Here is a 23,945-nt window from a genome sequence, read left to right on the forward strand (position 1 = left end):
GCAGCTGACATTCCTCATGTAAACTATTTGCAATAACCTTCCAGTTTTCTCAGGATAAGCAGAGCAGCAGAAAAGCAAGACTCTGAAACAAAGGGGTCCCTAGGGGTTCCCTTCCTTCTAAACAAGAGTAGTTTGACCTTCTGGACAAGAATGGGGGCAGCTGTTTTAGGGGCTCCTCATTTGTCCTTGGAGAGGAGAACAAGAAAGTGACACTCACACAACTGTATCCTGAATGCCCCCGTCAACATGAGATTTGCATTAGCTACAGGAAGACTGGCTGCAGGAGTTGGGAAGGAGTGGGAATCAGGCACCTAAGTAGTGGCCAGGGTTGGAGGAAGTAACTGTGGGCACTAGGGGTAAGGGATGGCTTGACAGTTGTTGGCTGAGCAGAGGCCATCATGTGCTGAGTCCTCCCTGTGAGTTTCCTACCCATTATACTTCTGCTGCTCTTGGAAAGTTCGATGTATAAATCAGAATCCATGGTTCCAGGGTCATAGACATGTATGCTGAGACTTAGAGAGCTAGGGGGAAAGCAGGTTAGTGTTTCACTCCAGTCTCCCAAAATGGCATATTCCATAAGTTTCATAAGTATGAGACCAAATATTCAGGAAATGGTGGACTTGATTCAGGTGAACCTCAATTCCAAACCTGAAATTTACCCACTCTACTTGCTGAAACAAATGGGTGAGGTTCAGAACATAGGAGGTACTCAACATGCTTGCTAAATAATCGTATATACACATATGTTAGAGTTAGGAGTCACTCAGTGGAAGGGTACTTGCTTAGCACCTGCAAGGTCCTAGGTTCCAAGTTTGACACATATTTTTAGAAAAATGAATTCTCTCTTGGGATACCAGAAGTATCCTGACAGGGTTACCTGGTCGTCTTCTTTAATAACAAACCAGGCCATTTTTTTTTTTTTTCAGTCAGAACTAAATGTAAGGTCAGGGTGAATTTCAGGCAGATACTTGGGGGTGAAGATTAGGGAGTACTGGTCTGCTTTTAGTAAACATTTCTTGGGTCCAGGTACTTTCCAACCCAGTCCAAGTAATACTGTGTCTCTTATAGGTTAATTTGATGATATGAGGGGGGGTCCCTGCCTACAGCTTTCTAATAATTTTCCCACTGAGCAGCTAGAAGATATCACCTTGTTACTGTGTAGACCTGAAGAACTGGGTGAGGAGAGCAGAAAGTGGTAGGAGCATAAGATGAGGAATTATTCCAGTGAGGCTCAAAACTGCACATGTTGTCTAACCACAACCAGAAGACAAAGGGAAAGTCATTGGACTGCAGCTCATGGAGAGCATTTCCTTGCTTGAGGGTTGATTTAAGGCCTGGCTGAGAGGGAGAAAATACAGCATTCTTTCACCTTTTTAATCAAAACCTTAGAGCCATGTGTTAGAGCTGCTGCCGTCTGCCCTCAAGCCCGTCTGGGGCAGTTCCTTTCTGTCTGTGGCCAGGCAGGAGATACAATCCACAAGCCCCAAACAAGAACACATCAAAGGAGAATGAAAGGTTTTGTTTTCTGGGTCACTGGGAAGAAAGAAATCAGTACAGCTATGAGCAAAGCACCCTCCACACTGGGTCTAAAGTTCAGATCCAGTAGTTCATGGCAGGTACAATCCCTCTCCTTACTTAGGTTCCCTAAGGACAACCCAGCAAGTCAGCTATAGTCCCGAGCACTGTCATGGTGTCTTAGAGCATGCAAAGGAAGCCCAGAAAAGCAAGTTTCCGCCATTAGGAAGGAAGCTCATCGTGCCTTTGATCTTTCCTGATCTCCAGTCAGAATCAGAAGCACTTGTGGTAAAGAAAGTTTAAGCCTGGGGATCTCTACTTGCTATTCTGAGGCAGCAATATTACAGAATATATACAGAATATGAGGTAATAATACAAAATATTACAGATGGGGAAGGGAAGCCACTTTTTTTTTTGGGGGGGGGGGGATTTGTTTTTTTTTGAGACAGGGTTTCTCTGTATAGCCCTGGCTGTCCTGGAACTCACTCTGTAGACCAGGCTGGCCTCGAACTCAGAAATCTGCCTGCCTCTGCCTCCCAGAGTGCTGGGATTACAGGTGTGCGCCGCCACCACCACTGACTGGCGTGGGAAGCCACTTTCAATGGACAAAACAAGATTTCTTTAAAAACAAAACAAATTCAGTAAACAGGGATCGTTCTAGGAATTTTATGATTTCTTGTTTTATTTTCAGTATTTAATTTTGTACATGATATGCTCTTTTTAAAAATAAACTCATTTTTATTTTATGAATGTTTTACCTACAGTATGCATGTATACCATGTGCATTCCTGGTATCCATGGAGCATAGGAGAGTGCTAGATGCTCCAGAACTGGAGTTACAGATGGCTGTAAGCTACCATGTAGGTATTGGAAACCCAACCCAGGTTCTCTGCAAAAGCAACAAATGCTGTTAAACATTAAGCCATCTTACTAGCCCCCTAGAAAGATGTTCTTTTCCTTCCTTCCTTCCTTCCTTCCTTCCTTCCTTCCTTCCTTCCTTCCTTCCTTCCTTCCTTTCTTCCTTCCTCCTCGCTGTGGCATAATCTTTTCTTTAAGATTTATTTTATATGTATAAATGTTTTGCCTGCTTGTATGTATGTGCATCGTGTGCTAGTCAGAAGAGGGCATCCAGATTCCTTGGAACTAGAGTTAGGACGGTGTGGGTCAAATGTGGGTGCTGGGAATCAAACTCAGGACCTCTGCAAGAACAGCAAGTGCTCTTAATAGTTTAGTCATCTCTCTAGCTCCATGAGACAGGATCTTGCTTTTAGCTCAAGCTGACCTCAAACTAATGGTGATGTTCCTGATGCCTTAGCCTCCATAGTGCTGAGGTGTGTGTACCAACCACTACACACAGCTGCTACCATTTTCTTAAAGAAGATACTTCCCACATTCAGCCCCGACAAAACCTGGACTTTTATTTGCCAATACTACAGAGTGCTCGTGCTTAGTCTCACAGGTCCTTCCCAGAGATCTGTCCCGACCCTAGCTTATGCCTCAGCAACCTCCAATTCTCTAGGAAGATGAACCCAACCTGTCATCTTTCTATTTCATGAAGATCTCAAAGACCCAGAGCCTGACTGAGCTCTATAGAGTATCATGTGATTGGGTGTGTGAGCACCTTGCTGTTTGCCATCTGAAACTGTACTAGGTTTTTCTCCAGTGAATATTTTTTGTGTTTTTGGTTTTTGAGACAGGGTTGTTCTGTGAAGCCCTGGCTGTCCTGCAACTTGCTCCACAGATCAGATCTGTAGACATAATGTTTTTGTGTAGTAAAGATTATCCTTGTATTATTCAAGTGATGATTTCTCTGCTCCCATATCATGTTGCAATCCTGACTTGGCAACTGTAACGTTTATTCTAAGAATCTCCTGTTTCAGTTTGTATAAACATTGCTCCCCATTTATTCTCTGACTTGACAATAAAAACTGATCAAACAATGGCCAAGAAAAAGAGATAATGGGGCATGACTTCCACTAGCTAGGGGAGGGGAAGAGAGAAAAGAGAGGGAAAGTGGGGACTGCCACAGGAAGAGAGTCCAGGAGATTCCATGAGAAAATAACTCAGGCTCAGAAAGCCATAAAATGCAAGTATATCAGGGATTTTGGCTAGAAGGTGGCCATATTATCTTAGGGGAATAAAATAGAGTAATACTCAGTTATTATGTCCTTAAAGCTTGTAAAATAAATATAATAGTTCAGTTTCAATTATTTGGAAGCTAGCTGGGTTAAGAGAAACTGTAAAACACTTATTAAAATAGCCACTAACACTGACAGGCCTCAACAGAGAGAGATTCACCTGTCTCTGTGCTGGGATAAAAGACATGTGTTATCATGCCTGGAAACTCCAGTAAAGATTTTAATCTATGAGCACTGATGATGAATGAGGAGCAGCAATCTTCTAAGATAAAAGGAATTCAACCAGAATTCACAACATCACTCATACCTGTGCCCATGGCCTGCAGGTGGGGATGGCACATAGGAAACACTCTGACACTGGTTTGGAAGTAACAACATCCTTTATGAGGCCCACAATTCCATCAAAATGCAAGTATATGGCCACCACTCTGGTAACTAACTCTATGAATGGTGAACTCTGGAGTGATGACCCTAAGGACAGCTGAGTAAGGCCAAGAGTAAGCAGAGGTAAAGGATATTGTGTGATCATTCAGACACTCCTCCAGCTGGGGTCTGAGCCAAGTCTTGTCTATCAGCCATTGGCTCCTTGTATGTCTATCCTGAATCCATGCCACAGGACTCAGCACAATAACTTAAAAGAGCAACTCAACAGGCCAGCAGGAGTAGTTACAAACCAATGAGGACTATGGGTGATCAACTGTAGGCAGCCTCTTGGTCTCCAGGAATAACTACAGATATGGTCTCATCAGACACAGGTGCTGTACAGCTGAGGCAAGGTATGGCCATGCCTAAAGATGAATGGACTAACTAGGCAATAAAGAGGTCTGTTTATCTTTCCACTTCTGGTGTTTGTGCTCCAGGAAGTCTTCAAAGAAAACTGAAAGGAAAATTCGGGAAGAATTAAATTTTCTCTTAGGGCAAAACTGATTCTGGACAACTTTCAGAGGATAAGACAGCCTACAAGAACCCTGATTGACAGTAGGTGATAAAATGAAGGTAAGGAAGAGCCTGGAGCAAGCCCCATTGACTTGGCTACAGGGACCTCCCTTTGGGTCAGCAAAGTAGAATCATAGAACCCTTGAGAAACAGCCATGGTCTCAGAGGAAGAACACTCACCAGGCTCAAGAGATCACAGTTTCTTGACTTTTCAAGTGACTTCACAGTCTAGGATGAAAGACTCTTGAGCAATGGGAAGAGAGACAGTGAACATTTTAAACAGCATTGGAATTTAATCATTGGTGCTGGGAGTTAGATAGCTCTAATGAGAAGAAAAGGAAATCACAGTGACTCTGACCCAGGCCTTGACCTTTTACGTCAGAAGCAAAAGAGGATAATTAACAAAAATGCAGTATACCCAGACATGGAATAATAGGCCAGCTGAGTTCTGTCAATTTGATAATCCCCAGTTGTGACCTGTGAACCAAAGTGTGCAACCAGAAATGTTTACACAGGCTTTGCAATGTGGGGCTTGCCACCCCAGAGAAGTTGCTGGAGCAGAAGGGGTTCTTCCTTGTGGTTTACATCCAGCTAGATTTGTTCTGCATGAGTCAATGCCATCACAAAAAGGTTCTTGGCAATTGGCACTCTGGTCCCAACAGGCTGAAGTGCGGAATGTTCCTACGGGAGAGTCCCTTAGGCTTTGTGTATGAGAAGTGAGAACACAGCCAGCTGGTTTTATGTCTTCTAGACTATTCACTGCTCTTCTGTTTCATATCTCCCAATCTAGTCTCCATCTAAAAGTGGGCTAGATTTTTCTCTAGTAAAGATCTTAATCTATAGATGTTAGAGACAAAGGAGAGATGAGAATTCCTATGCCTATTAGATGTCATGTCTATGCCTAAGATGGGAATGGGATATACAAGGAGTCAGCCAAACACATGTACTCTTGGGAACAGTGTCCTGCCCATCCAAGACAGCTGGGGCAAGGATGCCCAGGAAGCCTATGGATAGTCTCTGACTGCAGATATCCAAAATAGAGTTCTGAGAATGAAAAACAAAGAGAAAAAAACTATTTCAGAAGCAGGGCTGGCTCTATAGGTATCTAAATTTCTGACCTGAAAGGTCACAAGAAAGGAAAAAGGTCCCAAGGGGCCGGTATCATCTTGCTGTGAGAAACTGAAATGAAACCAGGCTAAAGACAAAGACAATTTTGTTTCCAGAAAAAAAAAATACTTCAGGAATCAGGTATATATGAATGAAGGACAACTGTATAACAATTCTAAAGGACTGTGCAGGAAGCCTGTGATGTGAGAAAATTATAAATGATTGAGTCCAACCAGCATGGACATGCTGTAGACACCAGCCCCACCCCACTTTGAGACTTGATCATTTGTCTTGCCTCATCACTCCAGCTACACCCAGGAAACTGATTCAGGGGACAATTTTGTCCTAGGATGAATTCTGAGAAGACTACAATGTAGAAAGACCTCTAAGTGAGTGAGGTTATATACCAGTCTCACTCTTACTTTTTCACTTTTTTACTTTTACATGGTAAAGCATAAATATGACACTTTAATCATTTTAAATGTACCATTCAGGGTTGTTGAGTTCATCTTCTCAATCATCTTTTTTAAAAAAATTGTCACTCTAAGCACAGTTTATTGTACCCATTAAGTATCCATTAATTCACTCTCCATTCTTTCTATGAGGCCCTGGAAAACTTGATTCTACTTTCTGTAGATTTGCTTATCCTGTGCTGGCCAGATGGTTCAGCAGCTAAGGACATCTGCTACCAAACCTGTAAGATAAATTCAATCCCTGGGTCCCACATGGTAAAAGTAGCAAACTAACTAACTACACACACACACACACACACACACACACACACACACACACACACACACACACATTTTTAAGATGTATTTATCCCAGGAAACTAATGAGTTCTATCTGTCACCTTTTAGTTAGCTCAATGTTAAGTTTCATCCATGCTATAGCATGTATCAGAACTTGGTGGAATTAAATATGCTGCTTGTTATATATGCAGTATTTTGCATTCATATATCGATGGACACTTGTGTTCTAGTCTAATTATAAATAATGCTGTATGGAATTTTCATACACATATCTATTTGAGTCCCTGTTTATAGTTTTCCCTAAAAAAATTTTGGCCTAGGGTAAAACTGAGACAATTGTTATTTTTCATTTAGAATTATAAGGATATTGGAATGAGCTAAAAGCAAAAACTCCCATATAGTATACAATAATTAATGTTTTTTCCCTCCCATCTCCAATATGAAAACCCACTTTAGGTAAGGAAGTATAAGAGACAATAATTCAACTTGTAAGTGTGAATGGTTTGGTGCCAGCTACCTCCTCTAACAACCTCAGACACTACGCATGGCTCAGCATTAGACACTTACTGGCTGAAATAAGAGCAGCCTGGGAGGGATCTGGGCCCAGCTGCAGGCCAGCTATGGTGGAAGATGAAAACAGAGTCAAGGGGTGTAGTTTCTTGGAAAGGTCATTCCAGTCTCCTCTTTCAAGTTATGTGACCAAGGAAATACAGTCTTTCTCTGGTCCTCAGTTTCTTCATGTAGGAAATGAATAACCTGGCTTAACTCAGTAATTTTCAAACTGAGTTCCATCGAACCCTAACTATTCTTACAGTCAGAGCCCGGGGAGTAGGACAAGATCTTTATCTGTACACTAGAAATCAGGAGATAGAATATTGCCATGACCCTGCTCAATATGCCCTAATGTTCCTTGGGGAAGTGTGACCCATCCTGGGTGACTTATTTCTCTTCATTTCAGACAATTACTCTGATGTATCAGGAAAAGTTGGAATGTGAGGATCCAGGCATGCAGTAGTTGACCAATAAATAATATTAGCCCCTTTCTTTTGTCTCAGGATACCTAGTAAATACAAACATGGCTTAATGCTTTCTAACTTCCTTTCTGTTGCCCCCAAAATGGAAGATGCCTACCCACACTGGGGCTTCTTTGAGAACTCTAGTTGTCTGAAATCCCATAACTCACAAAATGCCCAATCCAATCTGGTCCTGGAAGTGCCTGCTTGGCACTTGGGTAGAAAAGGACCTCAAAAGTCCCACCCTCAACCATTCTTTCTAATCATTTCACCCTCAAGGTTCCTCCTAGTACTGTGGCAAGAAGCTGAAAGGCATGGTATATGACTCCCCAACCTTTCCACCATATGCAGTCACCTGGGTAGGCAAAGATGGACTCTGAGCTCATTACATTTATTGACATCAGCAGGAAGATCCATGCCTGTTGCTGGGAGACAAGAACTAACAATTTCAGTGGAGGAAAAAAAGCCAGGGGTTGTAGTTAGAGTCCAAGGTCTACAGAGAGGATGGACAGAGTACTTTTGTGGGAGTAATTTCCATGCCTTTGGTTGCCCTGGAGACCGAAGGTTGGTTAAATAGTGTGATAGCCAGGGTTGTGCCACCTGGTTCAGGAATCCTTATTCCAGGCCATGCTATTCTCATTATCATCAAGCCAGCATTCCATGGTGCATCACTAGATAGGGAGCAGAGAGCATTTCCAAAGATAATTATTGGTCTAAGGAGAAACAAAGTGACAAATGATATTGAGGTACTCAGGGAGAAGTTTATCCTGTTCAATTCTTTTTCAAGTCTCATACAGCAAGTTTCAACAGTGTGTTAGTATGTCACTGGCTCATCTCTGACACATACTAATCTCTACACAGTAAGAAAGGTTCATCTAATTCAGAGCTTTACTTTCAGTTATCTCTGTGACATATGTATAATGGTTTACCTTATAGCACATACAGTTAAAACATGACTTAATTCAAAAGAAAAATGCTTATTATTGTATTCATGGTCTGCAAACATGATGAGATCTATGAAAGTGTGAGTCTAGTGCTGCGCCAACTCCCTTCATTCCATACTCAGATGACTAAATAAGATGATGCTCTGGTTTGAAGCTGAAATGTCCTCAAAGGTTTAATATTTTGAATGCCTGGTTTATAGCTTGATAAGTATTCTGAAAGCTGTGAAAGTTTTAGAGGGTAGAGCCTGGATAAAGACAGTAGGTCATAAGAGCCTTTGAAGGTTATACCCATGCCCTGGTGCTAGCCTACACTCCCTGTTTCCTGGTCTTCTACCACATGAGGAATTTTTTGACTGTTAATTGATATAGGAGGGCCTGCCCACAATGGGCAGTAAGTACCATTCCTGGGCAACTAATCCTGGGTTTTCATAAGTCTAAGTAAACTAAGGAGAAAGCCAGCAAGCAGCATTCCTCCGTGGTCTCAGTTTCAGAGTTCTGCTTGAGTTCCTACCCCAACTTCCCTGAGTGATGGAACCTCAAAGTATAAACCTAAGAAACCCTTTCTTCCCCTGCTTTTGGTAAGAGTATTCTATCAAGAAACAGAAAAGAAACTAGAATATACTTCAAGGTTCCACTACTACAGATTGAACTGCTTTGTCATGCGTTCCCTACTGTGTGAACTTTGAAACTCCCTAAAACCACGAGCCAAATAATTCCTTGTCTCTGAAGTTGTTTCTGCCATGCATTTGATAACAGGGATGCAAAAATTACTAATACAGGCTCTAGGGCTTTGAAGTTATCAGGGCTTGTCTTATATGCATCCTGAAAACTAGCGAAGCTAGCTGACTGCCCTAAGGCCAAAACTGAGAACCAGCCTGAGGTGCCTTGCTCAATATCCTGGTGCAATATGTGGGGTAGAAAAAAGTACCACCGAGATGATGCAATGAATAAGAAAGAAATGAAGAAAACTTGGAATCACTGTTTCTTATATTTTATGGTTGTGAACCTAGCCTTTAACAGCTGAGCCATCTCTCCAGCCCCACTGTTTCTTTTCATGTAATTCCTTTTCTTTTTTCAAGGGTGGCTATTTTCTCAAAGAGCCAAACAAATTAGGGATAAATTTATTTTGTGAAAAAGTAGGCTGATAGGTTGCTCCCTCTATAACAGGAACAAACTTCCCTGTTTTACCCTGTCATTGTTTATGGAAACAAAGAGGCAGCCCTATATCTGCATAGGGCACTGAGAACAACATCCTGCCTGAGGAACTCTGGCCAAAAATAAACTCCAAATACCACCTGGGCTGGGCATTCCCAGCATCTCAAAAAGGAATACTACAGTGGTTCATGTCAATCTGCTCATCCCACCTGTCCACTCTTCCTGTCTAGGAAGAACCCCATATAGGCCTTAAGTTCCTACTCTAACTTCCCTCAGTGATAGACTATGATCTGGAAGTATAAACCAAACAAACACTTTTCTCTAAGTTGCTTTTGGTCAGTGATTGTGTGTAAGTGTGCTGGGAGTTTGGAGGCAGGGGGCATCAATGCCCCAGTATTGAGCTTCATATAGATCCACTAATTCTTTTCAGCAAAATTACAACTTAAGTGGGAGCCACCTGCCAAGCCGTAGTCATTAAGATATCAATAATGCAGATCCAGCACAATGGTTTGTGAGCCCAATTAAAATGAGCTACAGCAAAATGTCCTACAGATAGCCCTGCTTAGGCAACTTACTCAGGGCTCCACCCTGAGCTAGCTTCTCTTTTTAGACCTCAGCTGCCAAATCTATAATGTGGATTCATGAATGCCCTCTTTGAGAGTTGCTGGAAGATCCACACAACTGAAAAAGTCAATGCAGTACAGTGCTGTACTCCAAGGGACCGAAAGGCTGTTGTGAAGAGTCAGGCTTGGTCCTGATCTTCTAAAAGACATCAGGGTTTTGGTGCTCCATTAGAAGAATAGCTTATGAGACATCAAGTACATCATGATTTGTTCATTTTTGTATCTACATACATCCTGTATCCAGAGGAACATAGGACTTCTTAGAAAAACATATAAGGTAAGCCAAGCACAAGCCATTTGAAAATAAGTAACAGGAATGAACTATGAATTTCTTCAAATCATTATAAATATCTCAAATGATTCTACCAAGAAAATGAAAAGATGGGGCCCACAATAGAAAAAATAATTTCAAAACATATATTTTGAAACAAGATTTATATCTAGAACTACTATTAGGAGGTAGTTTCCTGAGTCCAATCATCTAAGGTATGAGTTCCACCTTGCTGGCAGGGTCAAAACTGAGTGTATGTTCCCATGTCACAGAACTCAACTCCTATCTTGCTTCTTCAGATGTTTCATATCTGTCTGTTAACCAGTAAAGGATGTAAAGAGAAAAGATGCTGTTATCCCATTATCTAAACTAAGGCACAAAAGTCAGAAATGTGTTGCTTGTCTTGAATTAATTGTCTAAGTAAGTGTAGCTTGCCACTCCATTGTTTTCTTATTATTCTAAAATTCTAGGCCAGAGTCCAGGAGGAGACCTGGCTGCATAATCTGAATTAAGGACCCTGAAACCAGGTAACCTGGATAAGGCCCAGTCACCAGTGTTAACTACCTTACTTAAACCCTTGTATTGAAATATGGTCAGTGCAACAACCTGTCCCACTGCCCCTTGCTTTGTGTTCCCATCCTATAGAAATGTTGTACAATCTCCCTTTGGGGATGCAGTTCAGATCCTGAACTGCTTGCATCCCTAAGTGCTCAGAAAATAAAGCTTTCATTTTTAAGCTTCCATATCTAAAGTGAGGTTTTTTTGGCTTCCACCCCGAACCCAACAATACAAAGAACTCTTACAAGTCAACAGCAAAAAGACAAACAACTAGCTTTTAAAATGGGCAGAGGTTTTAAACAGGCCCTTTTCAAAGAAAATATACAGATGGCCAATAAGCACAGAAAAGGATGAAACATTATTAGTGACGAGGGAAATGCAAATCAAAACCATACCAAGAAACCACCCCATACCCACTAAGATTGAAAAAAACTAAAGGCAAAAAAGCTGAAGGCTAAGGTGGGTAAAGTACTAAGCATCAGGACTTAAGTTCAGATCCCCAGGACCCACATAAAATCTGGGTATGACGGTGACCCTGTAACTCCAGCACTGAGGAGGCAGAGACAGGAGGATTTCAGAGCTTGTTAGCCAGCCGATCTAGCCAAAATGATGAACTCCAGTTTCAAGAGACTCTGTCTCCGAAAGAAGAAAAAAAACAGGTAGAGAGCAATATTAGAGGACACCTAAAATCAACCTCTAGAATCCAATGTACCCACACAAATATGTCTCATTAATTCTATTGGTTCATTTGTTTACCCCCTCCCCTGCACACACAGAGTGAGAAGGGGGAGGGATTAAAAAAAGGAGAGAGGAAGAAAGAAGTACTGATGAAGATATAAGTAAATCAGAACTTTCAAGTAATGGCTACATGGTCTAATATAATTTATTTCATTTTCACTTTATATGTATGAGTGTTTTGTCTGCATCTATGCCTGTGTACCACTTGTTTGTTTGGTACTCACAGAAGCCATGAAAAGTTCTTCCTCTTTCTCTTCTTTGGGTACCTGGTTTCCTCCTCCTCCTCCTTTCAGATCTGCTTTGGTAGCATGGTCTTCTAGAAGTTCCCCTGGTTCACTGGCTGGGCTTGTAGCTTCTTGAGACAAACTTTCTAGTATGAGCTCTAATACTACTCCCATCATAAACATTTAATTTATTTTCAACTGGGCTCTAGAACTGTCTACACAGTATTGACTTGTATCAACCAACTGATCAACCAACTGGGCTTCTTAGAATCCCACATTGAGGCAGAGAAGCCCAAAAAAAAGAATAGGTTACTCAGCACGAGATCAGAGCAATGGACTGGCTAGTGGCAAAGGAGGCCTTAGGCACTGGAAGCCATTAGAACCAAACAAATGTAGACACAAGGGTGACAGAGATGGAACAGAGAACAGCATTCTTAAAATAGCAGGGACAAAGACCAATGAGGCTGTACATGAAGATGAGTCCGGATAGCACCACTGAATAGGGATAGGGATAGCACCTGAGTTGAATCTTGAACAAAGCCCTAGTGTAAGGATGATTTAGTTTGGGGGACATTGGCACTGGGACTTTATGAAACTATCAGCTTCTAGCTCAGGCCCTCACCCAGCCCTTTGTTCATTCTAAACAAGGGTCTCTGTACCACTGAGAAATGTAGCAGGCTTTGAAAAAGCTCCTTCAGGAAAGGCTGAGGAGGCAGTTCAAGATTTATTGTAGGAAAACACTCAACCCAGGGGATGGCCTTACCCAGGCCCCTGAATTGCAGCAGATGGTGTGGTTTAAATTTCAGAAACTGAGGAGTACTTAAGGAAAAAATGTTGGCAGGCATGGAGGCACTTACAAGACCATCTGAGCTTATGTGGGAATCTAGATTTCATGACTCTAGGAGACAAGGAAGCATGAACAGAGGTAGGGAACCTGAAGGGCTCAGATGAGACTTCTGGTAAAGACTCTCTAAGGAGGGAAGAACCTGTCCCTCAAGGCAGCAAGGTGTGAGAGAGGAGAACATGCAGTGCTTTTTGACCCCATACACTGAGACAGGCCACAGAGCCAATTCCCTTTTGTGCAAAGCAAACACTCTATCCTCGCCAGGTGATTAGGGCTGAGGCATAGTGAATGGGAGGACTGATAAATGATATTCCAAGTGAAAGATACTCCAGGATCATCCTGACTGGGCTCAAGTTCTGGCCTGATACTTTCTGGCTGTGTGGCCTGGGAGGTGATAGCTGGCAAGCCTCCCCCAACCCCCTTCCTCAGCTTCAGGACAGATTATCTATAGCAATAACAAGGACTCTGAACTAATGCTTGACATAGCAAGTAAAAATACTCATCAGCTTTCATTGTTTTGAAAAGCCACATGCAGGTAACAGCCTCTTTTGTAGTATAGATGGAGAGATTGACCAGGCCTACTACACTTGTAGTAGGAAGATGCCTTGGTATACGGTGGTAAAAACTCCATGGGCTGGTAATACGAGGTTTGATCTTGGCAGGCCATGGCTGCCCTTTTAGCAACCTGGGAGCCTGGCACACTAGATGCTCAGCCAGGGAGCTATGCCATAATCATCCCTCAGGATACTTCCTCCCCTTAGAAGCACTGCCTCTAGACTTAAGACATCTGTTCACACTCAGAGTGCTTTTTGTGTTTTACATGGTGGCTAGACCAGAAATGCAGTCACCTTCAGCTGCTTCATATGCCATGACTCTGTGTCAACAGGATGAACCACTTGCATAATGACAGGGATAGCATGTGTGGACGAGCCGAGGTAGTGCTACTCAATGGCTCACAGATGGAAGATACATAGATGAAGCACATATTGGCCAGAGCAGGCTGAGTAGGTTTTACTTTAAGGTATATTACCAGCATTAATTCTGCCAGTTTTGAAAAATGATGCCTGTAGGTCCATAAACAGAAGTGTATGATTAGGATGGAAACACAGGGGGAAGACCAGGGCAGAAGCAAGAAAATGAGATCTGTTATGTGTCAGAAGTGGCTACTCAGTAGGCATATGGAGCTGCAGAGTGATAAAGGTCACACATTTGGCTGGAATGGAAAGGACATGGCCATGATAACTGTAGTCATGGATGATCACAGGTACTGAGTATTGGGAATGAATGGTGGCTAGGACTTTATCCTGCAAGTGTGATGACTTAGTCTATCAGTAACCTGGGCCATCCATCCAGGAACTGTACCCAAAGTCTAGGAGCCTGAACAAGATGATCAATGAATGGCCCCAGAGGGTAAGGAATTGCTCACAAAGATATCTCTCTCCTCTAATGTCGATGGCTTGCACCACGTGAGTCCAATGGGGAAACTAAAACTGGTTATAGTTACACATGTCTATAATCCTAAAAAGTTGGATGCTGAGGAGGACTTGAAGGTTAGTGAGATGGCTCAGTGTATAAAGTCATTTCCCACCAAGCCTGATGTCCTGAGTTTGAGTGCCAGGTTTCACATGGTGAAAAGAGAGAACAGATTCATTAAAGTTCTCCTTTAACCTCTACACATGTCATATAGCACCTGTGTTCATGCATGCATGTACACACACACACACACACACACACACACACACATAGATGAATTTAAAAAAATGTATGTGGTTAGACTACACAGTGAGTTCTTGGCTAGCTTGAAATAGTTGAGATTTTTGTCACCAAAAACAGAGAAACAAAAGCCATAGAGGTATGGGGGTGGAGGAGGTGGTGTTTCTAAGACCATCCTCCCCTGTGACTTCACCAAAAAAGCTCCAAAAAGGTTGCTTACAGGAACATGGGTGAGGGTGTCTCTCCCTCACCCAAGAACCATTAACTGGCTATAAATACTCAGGGAGGAGTAGGTAAGACACCATGAACCCACCCTAATCCATAATGGACTCAATCTTATTGCAGATCTTGTGTAGGTAACTACAGTGCAAATGTGAGTTCAAGAGTCCAAGAACTGCTGGGAATACTTTTAATCCCAGCACTTGAGAAGCAGAAGCAAGCAGATCTCTGTGAGTTCCAGGCCACTCTAGTCTACAGAGCAAGTTCCAGGACATCTGGAACTACACAGAAAAACCCTGTCTTAAAAAAACAAACAAAACAAAACAAACAAACAGGAGTCCAAGCCATACCTAAAAGACAGTGATCTGTAATGTTAGCATTGGGTCTGGACTCCACCTCCACAGTTACCTGGCAACAGCCAAGTATGCTCCACCCCAGTTACCTGGTAACAGCCAGATAGGCCTGACCCACTGTAAAAGGGGCTTCTTGCCTCCTCCCTCCCTCCCTCCCTCCTTCCCTCCCTCTTCCTCTCTCTCTCTCCCTCTTCCTCCCTCTCTCTCTCTCCCTCTTCCTCCCTCTCCCTCTCCCCCTCTCTCTCTCTCTCTCTCTCTCTCTCTCTCTTGCTCTTCCCTTCTTGCTCCCTATCCCCTTGCCTCTTCCCAATTCCCTCCCTGCCCCTTCCACATGCTAATGGTCAGCTTCTACTCCTCTCACTCCCACCCCTCTCCGCCTTTCTCTGCCTCTACTACCCTCTTAACTCCCCTCCCCAAGCCCTGAATAAACTCTATTCTATACTATATCATCATGTGGATGGTCCCTCAGGGGGAAGGGATGCCTCAGCATGGGGCCGATGAGACATTATCCCTTTCCCTCATACTTGACTATACCTCCATAGAACACATTCCCTTTCTCTTTATCTTTTTACAAACACATCATGTAACCCTTCCCTTGGATACATTCTTTCCACTCTTTCTTCCACATTGTGCCCTGAGCCTTGATCAGAACAATAGAGATGAGTGCTCTCAACCATCATTTAGTCTCAACACTGACCAATTGTTCTCAAGACAATGCTATGTCAAAGTAAAGCAGATAATAGAAAATTCAGGTTCCCTGGCCTGTGGGGGGGGCAGTGCCATTCAGGTTCCTTCAATAACTGGATAGGTATTCAGGTCAAGGTAGGCTTTTGTCCTTGAGTATTCTCTAGAACCTCAAAATCCTCTACATTCTCTCGTTTCCCACTGATGGCCCACTTCCAATTTGCTTGAAGTACCTCTTCCTCCTGGTCATTCCTGGCCATGTTCCTCATTATTATCTTACTAGAAATGCTTCTTACTGAGTCCTTTATTCTGTGCACTTCTAACTCCAATTTTAGTGAGACATTCACTTTCCTGTCTAAATATGTGGGCAGTAAGAAGATCCTTAGAAGGGACCGGGTTTCCTACCCTATGCCAGTCCTATCCTGGACCATCTATTTCTTTCTGGCTCTGTAAGGCTGAAGCATGTCTAAGTGAAAATGGAAACTATGGCACTCTGGAAACCACAGGAAGCCACCAACTCTGCAAGTCAGGGCTGCCCACATTCCTAGACAGGGCTTCCCATTCCTCACAATGAGAAGTTTAGGAGGACTCTTACCTTTGGAGTGAGGTACTTGGTCATTATTTCCTTCCCCTTTGCTCCAAGGTTTTCATCTGGAGTAATTTCGTATTCTGCCTAAAACAGATGGGAAAAAAAAATAACAGTTTGCTGCTGAAGTTGGAATAATTATGAAGTCTTGAAATCTCTTGAGAACCACCTGACCAACCCCCTCCTTCATCAAATAGGAAACTGTGGCACATAGAAAGGAAGGCCTGGCCAGGGAGGCCAAAGTCCAATAAAAATATTCTACCCTCCATAGGAATGGATTCACCCACCCATGAACTGAAACCTCTGATCATGAGCCCAATAGATTTCTGCTACAAATTTATTTATTTTTAAAGGGAAAATGGGTTTACAATTTTAAGTGGTAGATTTTTAACATGTGGGTCACAACTCTTTTGGGAGTTGCATATCAGATATTCTGAATGGTGGCAAAATTACAGTTATGAAGTAGCAATAAAATAATTGTATGATTAGGGAGTCACCACAACATGTGGAAATGTATCAAAGCATTAGGAAGGTTGAACACCACTAGTATAGTCCATCGTGGTGGGGCATCAATGATGGAGTTCATGGAGGCAGGACCCAGGCTAGTCACATTTTGTTAGATCAGGAAGCAGAAGCCTGAGGCTGAAAGTAAAATTAGAGTATAACCTGCAAGGCTTGCCTCTAGGGCACCATGTCAGCCATGGGGCCTAACTTCTATATACCAAAGATTCTATAACAACCACCATCAGAATCACTATACTAGAGACAAAATGTTCAAACACATGAGACTAGAAACATTTGACACCCAAACCAAACATTCTGTCCTTGGATCCATAGGCTCAAGGTTTTCTCATAAAGCAAAATCTATCCAACCCAACTTTATGAGTCTTCTTAGTTTCTATGGTCCCAATAATGTTCAAAAGTCTAAAATCTTTTCTGAGATTCCTGAAACCTAAGGCATACTCTTAGCTGTGGTCCCAGTAAAAATTAAAAACAAGTTATGTTCTTTGAATATGTAGTGTCAGAGTAAGCATTCCTATTCCAAAAGGGAGAAAACAAGAGAAAAGCAAGATGAATGAACCAAAGCAAGAGTGAAGTGTAGCATAGCAAACACCAGGCTCCATAGCTCCATGCCCAGCATCTAGGGTTTGTAGTTAAGTATAAGCTTCAACAGATTTGGTAAGTACCACCTCTACAGCCCTGTCAACTCCAACACATATGAATCCCTGCAGGGACTATGAATTGTCACACATTTCCTGGCCTCATTGGCTTTTCCCAGAACTTGGGTACAACCATCCATGACACTGAAACTCTGGAATTCAGGATAACTGCAAAGTTAGCAATAGGTGTATGATGTTGTGAGATTTGTTTACTAGCTCAGGATGCATCCAGAACCCCTTTTAGTATAGCTAAAAAGACATTGGAACTCTGAATGTCTGCTCAGAGAATCTGGGAAAGAATAGTAGGGTGCCTTGGAAGCTTTATAATCTCACCTATCTCCTCATGAAAACACTCCACACTCTACTTTCAAAATTAACTTGCATTTTTATGTCCCGGAGCTTTCTATGAGTGAGGTCACACTCGAAAGACATCTTTCCTATTGCTCCTGTGCTTCATGATGTTAATATCTCTACCAATTATAGCTACTTTTATCCTCAGCTTTCTCTGTGCCACCCTGTCTGCAACTTTAAGTGCATCCACATTCTTTTCTTCACCAGTTTTCTTCACATTTTTCTTATCTTTCTCTTCTACTTTTTGCTCAGAATTCTTATTGTAAATCAAACTAAGAGAAGAAAACAAGGCCATGGTCTGACTATATACTCTTTGGAAATTTCTTCCACTAAACATTAGTGTCTTACTTTAGGATTTAATTTCAGACATAGGCAGAACATAGCAAAATTCTTTGACAAGATGTAATATGAGTGGCTTTTAGTCCAGTTCCCCCTAGAATTTGCTTCTTTCTGATACTGTGAATATAATCTTTACTATCTACATTTCTACCAGGATTTGGATCTTCTGATCTCCCACTAGAATGGCCCATTAAGCTCTACTTACATCATTCTAACCTGCAGCTCCAAATTCTTCTATGTGCCTTCTGCCAACTATATCTGAAGGCCTACAAACCACATGGTTATGTATATCACAGTAATGATCCCCTTTCCCAGTACTAACTTTTTATTATAGTTACTTTCTTTGTGGCCATAACAAAATTCAGAAGCAAATTAATAAAGGAAGGATTTATTCTAGCTTGGAGTTTTAAAGAATACATTTCATTATGGTAGGGAAGGCATCATGAAGTTCATAGTAGTAGGAGCATGAATCTGAATCCATCAAATCTTGACAGATCAGGAACCAGAGAGTCAGAAGGTACCATTCTACACTTTTCAGTAGTAGAGAGCCACTTGCCCAGGGTCATGAAGCCAGAGGTGTCATGTTTGGGGCTCTGACCTCCACACCTAGAAATCTTTCTTGGCACTAGTAAAAAAGTTAGGACTCCAGGTCACTGGTCAATCCAGGAAATCTGCTCCCCAAATAAAAGTTTTACATTTTCTTTGAGCCAAGATAGACTCCTTTATTCATCCAATGCCCTTGGCTAAATAGATGAAAGAAAGGTCCTATGTATAACAAGAAGCCCCAGTGAGTTTGCCTTTCTCATTAAGTCCAATCAACTAATTGCAGATGGTATATAACCACTTCAAAAACTACCATCTGAAAATTTGTCAGGCTTCAACACCAAAGTACAGCCCAAAAAGGCATGTTAAATGACCAATACAGACAGGTCTGTACTCTTACAAGTATTCAATGACGCAGTAGATACTAGGCCCTCCTTGCCAAACTGAAGGCAGCTCACAGCTCAGGATCTACATTCTGGTCCCCTTATGCCTCCCAAAAGACCCTCCTGGACAAACATATAAAAAGAGGTCAGGAAGCATGTGGAAGGGCCACAGAGGGAGCAGCACATTTCTATTGAAAGCAAGCAAGTTCGCTGCTTGCCTTGCTTGCCCCTTTTCTAATGAAATAGCCAAGACTCAAAACTCTCCAATGAAGCCTATGACCACTTGGACTATGGGTGTGGTAGCTCTAGAAGGAATTTAACCATTTATTTTATAGGCTAGAGCTGAGGCTCAGAGAGGCAAAATATTTGCCTAAGTTCCCACAGTCAGTAGCAGCAGAGTGAGGACAGGCTCACTAGGCTCTGATTCCTACTCTGCCTCCACGTTATAGCATATCTCTCCTCACCAGCAAAAGGAGGCTTGAACTACTAAAACTTTCATGGTGAATTGATTTAACTGTTGACTTTTTGAGATGCTTTAAGAAGAGGAGTTAGCTCTTTCTTCTTGAATTTTTCCTGTTATTTTCTTTTCCTATATTCCAAACAACCCCCCTAAAGTTCGAATAGGTACACACATGCTCCTTCTCTCTTCCTCCCTCCCTCTTCCCCCACCCAAAAGAGCACTGCTGACAGACTTGCCCAGCATGGCAGGTATGACGGTTCCCAATATACAGAAGAAAACACTGAGGTTCCAAGCTTCAAATATAGCAAAGCTAGTAAGCAACAAAGATTCAACACTAAGGCCACCCCCACCCCGCTTTTCCAGGGGGAGTAGAGTATCCTGTGTTTCTGGAAGACTCACCCTGTGGTCTGGCACATAGACATAGCCAGACTGCTTTATAGGGCCAGGTCCCTGTGCAAATGGCTGACTACCATTTGTGGTAACTCAATTCCACTCTGACACTGAATTTGCACTGTCCCAAAATACACCTATGAAGGCAGTTCTATTTAACCAGACGGAGGTCTGGGACTCACTGATCAGGCTCAGTGACCAGCTGAAAATATTATTGCTCTGGGTTCTAAAAGCCACGTTAAAAAAGAAAATAACATCACACTCAGGTCAGCTGTCTCCTAGCAGAGGCTAGATGGGCACAAAGCTCCACAGGGAGGTAGCTGGGAGCACTTGGGGACAGGCCTTCCCACTCCTGGATCAAAAGGCCTTTCTTTGACAAGACTATGGCAGGCTACCACCACTTGAGAAGCATTAGTTTTGGGAGGCAGAAAACCAACAGAAAGATGCCAGCTGGTTTTTCCACACTGATTAAGTCACCTAGAGTGACAGGCCTTGTCTCCAGAATGATCCCCATGCAGGCTGGGGCTCATGGGGACAAGAATTGAGAGGCTACCTAAAGAGAGAAGGAAGGTGTTATGATGAATGGGCTCAAGGGGGATCACATGACATAAGGCTGGGAGCAACCCAGAAACCACGTCTCTGCTAATATCCCTGCAAGTGGTAGGGAAAAGCTTCAATCAACTTGTAACAGCTCATGCCAGAAAACTGAAGCAGTAAAGAGAAGTTTGTGTCAACAGCCTAGAATTTCCCAATCAAATCTGGATCCCAAAATGGCAGACAGATGATGACTTCAAGGAAGAAAGATAGCTATGTAGTAAGAATAAACCCATAATTCCAGCACTTGGAGGTTGAAGCAAAGGAATCTTTAAGTCAGCCAAGTCTCCAAAGACCCTGTCTCATAATTTATAAAAGACAAAAAAAAAAAAAAAAAAAAAGGAAAACCTAATGCAAGGAATGTCTTTTGAACTCCATTTGAAGATGGTCCCTCCTACCACAGTGAGTAGCAGGCACATCCTCTACCTCAGCAGAAGATATGCTCACCATCTTCTTTCCTGTCCACTTGATTCTTTCCCACTGCCTAGAGTTCAGTGCCTTTAGATGCTATTTCTCCCCTTATACTCACTTCAGGTGCAAACAAGGGAGGCAGCATTTCACCAGCTTCTCTATGAATTATGACAAATGAAGGACAGCCTTAGGGAGCAGATGTTGCTCTAACACAAGGAGCAAAATGCTCTGCTGATTTCATCCAACACAGGATTAGTCATCTATCTGTACTGCCAGAGAGCACCAACATCATTGTACATCCCAGCTTATAAATCTGAAATTTCATGCTCTGAGCCTGTCCAAACTGCATCATCAAATCAGAAAATTCCAGGGAAAACGGGTTCTAGCATGGAAAGCCCCTCTCCCTCAGATGCTTTTTTTTTAAAGAATCATCTTCAAAAGGGCCAATCTGGATCAAGAGCAGCATTTAAGCTGAATATGGTGGCATATACCTTTAATTTCAGCACTTGGGAGGCAAAGGCAGGTGGATCTCTGTGAGTTTGAGGCCATCCTAGCCTACATATTGAACTCCAAACCAACCAAGGCTATACAATGTGACCTTGTCTTTAGTGGGGGTGGAGGGTGGGTCTATACTATTTTCTGATTCACCTCAGCTGACTTAGTGTCACCTTCTCTAGCTGGCAGAAAGATGAAGTCAGACATACTATGAAACTGGTACTTGTAGGTTCTGTAATTATTGATGTGGTCAGCTATTCTATAGCCTATGATGCAGAGGCCTGTAACATGCCTGGTCAGCAGTGCTACTCCTAGCAGACCTTTCTGGAAAAACACCAAGGCCCATCCACACTGGCCCTGGTTATTTGCATGTGCAGATTACAGAGGCTGTTCCTCCATCCCTTCCCACCCAGTAGAGGGGAAGGACAGTGTAAAGATGAAGTAATTGTCATTCTACCTCTGGTATCCCATTCCCAGACCTTCTTCTGAAGACCCAGCTTTCACAGGCCAGTCCCTTCCCTCATCCTAGCATGTCAGAACATGGTGACAGCACAAGGGAAGCATATCTCATCTTGTGTGCACTTTGTAAACTGCCCTGTTTTGAACCACATTTACACTTCAAGTGGGTGTCCATTTCCTGGAGAGTCCAAGGTGATAGTCTGCACCATGCTGCAGGGGGGCAGGCCCCAATCTGGCTTTCTTTCTGCTCTACAGCTATAATGCTGAGCCACTACATGGGGAATACCCTCAGAGGTCCAGAGCCAGAAAGATCTGACCTACTCCAAAAATTGTGCCTGACTGCTATATATATGTTCTTCATTTGACCATCCCACTCAGACCCCCAGGTCAGAGATCCACTGTGTCACCTTGGCACAACATATGGAATGGGTTCAGTGAAGGAAGAGGGGGCAGCCCCCTATCTACACTAGGGTATAGAATGAAACTACTAGGAATGATCTTTGGACCTTAATGTGTGAGTAAGGTCTAGTCTAGAACAGGTACTAGACAGGAGGAAGGAGTCATTGGACTTCCCAAGGTGGAGGTGAATAGTCCCTTGGACTAGAATCTCTATTATCAGAGTCTCATGGCAGAGGAGCTCTGGCATACTACCTGTCTATCCTACCTGTCTGTCTTCTGAGACTCAGGCCCAGATCTCCATCCACTCTCCTGCTAGCTGCTTTTCCTTCTCCCCCTAAAATTAATTCAATTCAACCAAGCTCATCAGACCACCACATAAAAGCTTGTTCTTGTCACTCTTGGTTCCAAATGAAAGGAACCTCAGACTAAATGAGCTCAGGTAAAACTTTGCTTTCTTGGCTCCTGGGACCAAGGGCCAAGTGACAGCCAGACTGTAGACTAAATGGAATGCAGCTGGGCCCAGGAAACAGGAGCCAAGGATGTGCTTCCCTGGAACCCTCTCTTCTCCTATGCAAGAATGAACACATGTGTATGTATGTATGAATTTCAGTCAGCTTCAGTACTGACATGCACACACAGTCCCATGCACACAATAGCATGCATATGCATATGAAGGTGCTGGGATTAAAGTGCACCACCACTGCCTGGTGGGAATTGATTCTCTTCTTCCATGGTGGCAACTAGGGATGAAGCTCAGGTCATAGGGCTTGGCAGCAAGCATTTTTACCAGCTTATCCATATTAATAGCACCCTTCTTTAGGCTTTCTCTATGAGAGAAGGACATTCCTTCAATCCACTGACACCACAGAAAGGCTTCCCTCATTTGTCTCAGCTCACAGGTTCAACTCTGAACTAACAATCAACTGTAGTCTAGGCTGACATCATTTAGAACATACACATTCTAGGACAGCCATATAATTAGGAAATATACATGGGACATCTAACAGACTGGACAAGTTTAAAAGTGTCCACTCGATGACGTCATTTTAGAAGAAGCACTCTTTTCAGATTAACCCTTTATGTATGACCCTTTAGTTGGGGATACAGATCAGGTTAGGCAGAATACTTGATTGGCATGCATAAAGCCCTGAGTTCAATAGCCAGCACCACATAAAACCAGGCTTGGTAGGGCACATCTTTAATCACAGCACTTGGAAGCTAGAGGAAGGAGGATCAGAAGCTTAAAATCATCCTCAGTTACATACTATGTTTGAGACCAGCCTGGGCTATATATATCCTGTCCTCCCACCCCCACCCCCACCCCCACCCCCAAAAGGGAAAAATAGGACTCACAAGGAAAATTGTAATAGTAACAGAAAGACAAAAAGAAATAGAACACTTAGTGCCCTGATAAGGAAGAAACTACCATTTTACAAAATTCCAAACAATCATGTTGTATAAGGCCACTAATTATGTGTGCTTATCTGTAATTTTTGGCCAGTGAAAGGCTTGGCTTAACTTTTTAGCAATATTCTGATAGGAAGTTTCATTTGTTATAGCATCATCTTTGTAAGTGCAGCAAACAAAA

The 23,945-nt window shown here is 42.7% G+C and overlaps 1 protein-coding gene across 3 annotated transcripts in view; it reads right to left on the bottom strand.

Annotated features, from left to right (window-relative positions):
• Grk5 (G protein-coupled receptor kinase 5) overlaps positions 1 to 23,945 on the bottom strand; it is a 201,369-nt gene that overhangs the window by 31,514 nt on the left and 145,910 nt on the right. For all 3 annotated transcript variants that reach the window (XM_052182236.1, XM_052182227.1, XM_052182245.1), the window contains exon 4: positions 16,383 to 16,460. In XM_052182236.1, the coding sequence (XP_052038196.1) occupies positions 16,383 to 16,460 (78 nt within the window). The remainder of the gene's footprint in view (positions 1 to 16,382; positions 16,461 to 23,945) is intronic.

The sequence above is a fragment of the Apodemus sylvaticus genome, chromosome 1 (assembly GCF_947179515.1).
Source record: "Apodemus sylvaticus chromosome 1, mApoSyl1.1, whole genome shotgun sequence".
Classification (NCBI taxonomy): domain Eukaryota; kingdom Metazoa; phylum Chordata; class Mammalia; order Rodentia; family Muridae; genus Apodemus; species Apodemus sylvaticus.